This window comes from Furipterus horrens, unplaced genomic scaffold (assembly GCF_987537825.1).
Source record: "Furipterus horrens unplaced genomic scaffold, mFurHor1.1.pri manual_scaffold_13, whole genome shotgun sequence".
NCBI lineage: Eukaryota > Metazoa > Chordata > Mammalia > Chiroptera > Furipteridae > Furipterus > Furipterus horrens.
Window position 1 is genome coordinate 49,298,524 of NW_028327183.1, and position 5,833 is coordinate 49,304,356.

The 5,833-nt window shown below is 46.6% G+C and overlaps 1 protein-coding gene across 1 annotated transcript; it reads right to left on the reverse strand.

The window, feature by feature from the left end:
- Nucleotides 1-681: 681 nt before the first annotated feature.
- Nucleotides 682-3,694, reverse strand: LOC149995110 (cell adhesion molecule CEACAM21-like). Its single transcript, XM_090261236.1, has 3 exons — nucleotides 3,631-3,694; nucleotides 2,560-2,913; nucleotides 682-962 (listed from the first exon to the last, which is right to left on the reverse strand). The coding sequence occupies exons 1-3, from the start codon at nucleotides 3,692-3,694 to the stop codon at nucleotides 682-684; spliced, it is 699 nt and encodes a 232-aa protein (XP_090117362.1).
- Nucleotides 3,695-5,833: the final 2,139 nt, after the last annotated feature.

The window sequence follows — 5,833 nt, forward strand, 5'->3', positions numbered from 1 at the left end:
CTATCTTTGCATGATGCCCTCTAATCTAAGAGATACCAAAAGGCCCATTAGGTCTACCTTAGCTGCATAGAGGATGAGGTCATTTGTAATTCTATGGGCATCAGTCTAAAGTAGGACATTTGAGTTAAAACCTCGGTTTTATTACCGAAGTTGCCAATTATATCTTATTAACAAAAAACCCAGAAATGTACTGAACTTAGGCAAATAATTTTGTTTCTATAAAAATGAAATTATTCAAGAGACTTCAGAAATCTTTTGAAAGATATTAAAAAAGGAAGAAAAAGATCAGTATTGCTGCCCACATGGTGTCCTTCTGTCCATTCCCTTTGTCTGCAACAGTGTCCAGGTGCCCTTCACAGGTTTGTCTGAAGAAGGGACAGGGTTCAGACTCTGTGAGCTCATCATCTGCTTTCATTGGCCATCACACAACCACTGCTCATTCTCTTAGGGACACAATGTCACCTCCACTGTGGACATGGTACAAATGAGGCCAAACCAAAGTGGGATTTGGTCTGAAATATGACCTTAAGTCAGCAATAATGACAATGTCAGCTCACAGTTTTGAGTGTCTGTTGACTCAATGCCAATCTTTTTAAGAAATATTAACCTTCAGAACAAATCCATTATAATAATTCAAAAAAGTTTATTTAGAATTTAACAACATAAAGGAAGAGAAGAGGGTCACTCATGATTCACACGCAGCTCAACAGCCCAACTTTTGGCAGAACTGATAGGGTTGGAGGCTTCACACTGGTATATCCCAGCATCTTCCCTCTTGACGGGGTCTATGGTGAGGCTTCTGCGGTCCTCAGACAGCTTCATCCTCTCGCTGAACTGCAGATACCAGGCATTGAGCCACCACCGCACAGAGACTGCATTTGTGTAGCAGGTTAAGACCACAGCATTCTTGTTCTCTGTGACTGTGGTGTTGCTGACAAGGAGGGCGGGCATTGTCACAGGCTCTGAGGAGAAACAGAGGATGGGACTGGTTGAGAATGGGCTTGAGACATGGAACCATGCTGCTTCCTCAGACATCTCAGCCCCTCACAGTCCCCAGTGAGCTTGTAAAGGTCACCCTTGTGGGCTATTTCTGTTAGGTAGCCACTAGACAGAAATTTGGAAAAACTTAATATTGTTGCATATGTGAAAATTATTGTTATTAATACCCCACAGGTCTAAACCCATGACAAGAAATATTATTTCATTAGAGAGCAGAAAAGGGTCTGAGACATGGGTCTTAGCCCCAGGAGGCACAGGGAGCCTGTCTCCTAAGGCCAGAAATCCAAGGACTCTGCATCCAGGTTCCAGGCTCTGAAGAGATTTTGGATTTTTTAATCACTCATTAACTCATTCATTAAATCACCACTTATTTCTCCTAACTTATCAAAAACAACTGAGAGTGTTACATGTTGGTTCATGAGCTGGTTTCAGGGGTAGAGTGGGGAGTGAGAAGGGAACATTTTTTACTTTATACTCCAGTGGGAGTGACAGTAACACAGCAGGAAACAAATAAATGATCTGACCAATGGTTGGTTCAGGAATCCACAGACCCCTCATTCGTCCCCAGGGTGGAGGAGAAGACAAGGCTGAGGCTGCAGAGAGACCTCGAGTGACTGTGATCAGTTGCTCATGGTCTGTGTGACTCTGCTTCAGTGACTGTTTCTCCCTGTGTCTGTTTACCCTCTGAAAAAAGATGAAGATTTGGCTGCCAGATTGTCAGCATATTAATCATGAAATATTGAGTTTCTGACCTAAATCTTGAGATAGACAAACTGTTCAAACAAGAGGCATCTGCTACTGATCAACCCCAAGAAAGAATCCCCTGGGCTGATCCTGGCGAATGAGGATCTGCCCGGAAAATCTTTTTCTCTCAGTTTCCTTCTGGGGACACCGATCTTTCTCTGAACTTTGCTAAGTCCCCCAGGACAGTCATCTAAAATCCAAAGACATTGTTTAACTGAGCTCTCACACACAGTCTTATTGGATAGACTGAACTCTATTTTTGTCAGGATGTGTATCTTGGGCATGATCTCTGACTAGTGACCAGCTCAGGGGCCTTGTGACTTGGGCGCCCATTAAACCATTACCTGATTAGCCTTTCCTGGGAGGCCAAACCGAGTCCGGCTCAGGCTCCCCAAGGTCTATGGAGTCCAGACCCCTGGGACAAGGTTCTGGGGGAGCGGTTTCTGGGCTGAGCACTGTGAGAATTGCAGGGACCTCTCAGTTCCTGCTGTGACCTAGAACAGCAGGGTCATTCTCAGGGTCACGGTCATAGGGAGGGGCTCAGGGGGCTGCACTGAGACTGGTCTCCCTCGTCTGAGTCACACTTGTCAGACTGGTCCTTCTGTCTTCAGGGACTGTCTGCAGGGCTGGAATTTGGGAAGGGAACTAAAATCTGAGGAAGGCTGTCTGCACTCTGCGTGTCCTGCATTAAATACCAAAACCCAACCTGGGACGTGATGCAGAGGAGAATGTAGGCAGAGTCCAGGGCTGTCTGTCCTTTGTGTGAAGAAGAATTCACCCCACCCGACACCCAGAGGTCAGAGAACAATCACTCACCGTATACATTAAGGCGTCCAAATCCTATTTCTTTTTTTGAATTACGAAGGTAGGCCACTACGGTGTACATTCCTGCATCCCTCATGGTGACCCTCCTTATGATCAAGGATCCATTCAAGTCTACTATCTCTCGTCCTCTGTGTGAAGGCCCTTTTTCAAATCTTCCCTCCATCAAAAAAATACCTCCAATTTTATTATTGTTGATTTCTCTTTCTCCTCTGAACCACCTGAAGCCTCTAACGTCGGGAGGTGTATTGCGGAAACGCAGGCGTACAGCCCGTCCTTCAGCAGCATCGGTGGACACAACAGCAAACTGGGCGCTGGTGGGCAGACCCCAGTGGCTTAATAGTGAGACTAGGAAAGAAGAAAGTATTGATCAATGTTTGGATCTATATATTGGGATGGAAAGATGAGGTCCTGGACCCTGAGCAGGTCTCTCCATCTCTCCCCCTTGGTCTGCATGTGTGTGAGGTGCCTCCCACGGTCCAGGTTGGTAGTACACAATGCCTAGCACGCCTGGTTAAGGTTTCTTCTTGTGTTATCTGACATAAATCATTATTTTTTAAATAATTTTTTAAAAATTAATTAATTAACTTGTTTATTTTATTTGTAGAGAGAGGGGAAAGGAGAAAGAGAGGGAGAGAAACATCACTCTGTGGTTGCCTTTCACTCGTGCCCCCCAACTGGGGACCTGACGTGCAACCTAGTCATGTGTCCTGACTGGGAATCGAACCAGCGACACTTGGCTCGCAGCCGACGCGCAATCCACTGAGCCACAGCAGCCAGGTTACATAAATCATTATTATTATCAGTTCTCATAATTCAATACTCAATGATGAATAACTTTGGACATGAACAACAATGGAAGTTTTCCTGCCTCTCATCACTTCCACGTTATTAGAATTCTCTCTTGCTGAGCTCCCTTCCCCATCCTACGAGACTCAACTTTTTTTACTTTCTGGTCCAAACAGAAGCCTTCCCTCTCTTCTCAGAGCACTGGAACTTTAAGAGGTCCAACCAGTGTCTCTGACAATTTTTTTCATCTACCCCATGAGATTGTTACCTACTTACCAACAAGCAGGAGCCCTTGCCAGTGGGCAAGCCCTCTGGGAGAAGAGACTGAAAGGGATCCCATGGTGTCTGCCACCTGCTCTGTGGCTCCCTCTTTGAGAAAAGCTTGAGGTTCAGTAAGGCTCCCAGGCACCTCTGTTCTGATGGTGCAATCTGCTGTGAGTTCTACCTGTGTGCTGGGCTTTATTCTGGGGCAAGGTGACTGTTCTTGTCATGTGGGCTGCGGGCAGGCTCTGTGCCCAGGACTGTCCCACTCCTTGCCCTCATATTTGCCACCAGTATGCCTTCTTACCAGTTTATAGTCCTTCAACATTTTGGTTTCATGGGCACTGCTGAGGCCTCTGAACACTACACACACACACACACACACACACACACACACAAGCATGCACACAAATACACACATATACACTAACCCACACTTACACACACGATGCTTGGAGAAGCACAAACCTGGGGTGTCGGGGATCCAGGCATCCCCCCCAGCTCCCTGTCAGCTACACAGCAGCCTCTCCAACAGCGTGTCCCTTTCACATTTCACTTTTCCCTTCACAGCAGGAGTTCTAGGGACACCCCCAAAAATACCTGTCACAGGGCTGTCATTTCTTCTGTGTACTGAAACACTTGTGAAACTTTGTAAATGTTGTGACGCCTTAAAAATATAGGTTCAACAACGGTCCAGCTAATGCAATGCCAATCAAAAAAAAAAAGAAAAAGATCCCATCATGTGAAGGAAGAACCATTTTTCCTGTGCTCATGAGCACAGGCACAGGGGAAGCCTCCAGATCCTGTTAAACTGCAGATTCAGGTCAGCAGGGGTGTGTTGTGCCGGAGACTCTGCATCTAACAAGGACTCAGGAGAAGTTGATCTTACCGGCCTGTGGGTATACTTGCAATAGCAAGGCTGATGGGGGCACATGTATCCCTGGGAGGGTGACCCACTCACCCCAGCTTGGCCTCTGCTGTGTCTTGATCTCCAGTCTCAGTTTCACACAGAGAGCACCAGGTGTCCCTCAAGTGGGGATCATTTTTGTTTGTGACAAGACACTCAGCTGGGAATCCAATCTGCTTCATGGTCTCAAATGCTCTGAGAAGGTTTTATTTCCTCCCAACAGGAAGGTCACAGAGATGACTCTGGGGGTGTGAAGGGGTCAAGCTGGGTGACAATTGCATAGAGACCCTCCTGTTATCTCGGGTTGTCACCAGACTGGCTTTGGCTCCCAGGGACAGAGACTCAGGACCAGGAGTTGCCAGAACCTGAAGATTTGGGTGTGAGGGGGAGATTCCTGCGCGTCCCAGGGATAAAGGGCTGTGGTGAAAGTCAGGGGCCTGTGGGCTTCCTGATTCTTGAGGGACACTTTCAGAGAGAGCATCCACCTCCATGTCTGTCTGTCAGGTCTGTCCTTGTGCTCCCTGGCTGTTGGGACAGCCTCTGGTTTCTTCCTGGGAGGCTTTCTTGTGGTCCCCCAGACTTGCCCATGGGTGGTGCCAGGCTTGGGGTAGGGAGCTGCACAGAGACCCCTGAGAGAGGAGGTGCCCCTAGACCCTGTCTATGTAAGAAAAGTCCAGATTTATTGAGTGTATCTGAGGCATGAGCCTGGAAGCAAGATCTCAAATCCTGTGAAAAACAGCATATTTACAGCTTAATTTATACATTATAATCAAAGGAGAATATGAAATTGTTGTGTGCAATCCATTAGGATGTGAGAGAAACCGTAGCAGGTAGGTCTGTAGAATTAGATAAAAGTCAAAGTGGAGAAACACATAAACTTTTTATGTTAATGAGCACAAAATAATTAATATTACAGGGTGGGATGTGGAGGGCTGTGATTCTGGGGGGAATAAAGAGTGGCCCAACCCCTCAGTGTTAGGAGGTTCCTTTCCTTCCTCCTTAGGAGCAAAGACTTGACCCTGGGTTGTCCCCAAGCACGCGGTAGCCACCTCTTATATTGACACCTATGCCTTTGTGTGTAGAAGTAACCAAATCTGACTGCAAGTGTCACACAGGGTGAGAGGCTTCTATTGGGTGGTTTCCCTATCGACAGAGCGCATGTTTATGGAACATCTGCGATATGTCAGGCTCTTGGTTGAATATTTTTTCTTAATAAACAGCTTAAAATCAGTAGCCTCAAACCAACCTTCAGGCTGACAGAACGTTGGTTTCCTTCACTAAACACAGGTTGCTCACATCCCTTTCCAGCTC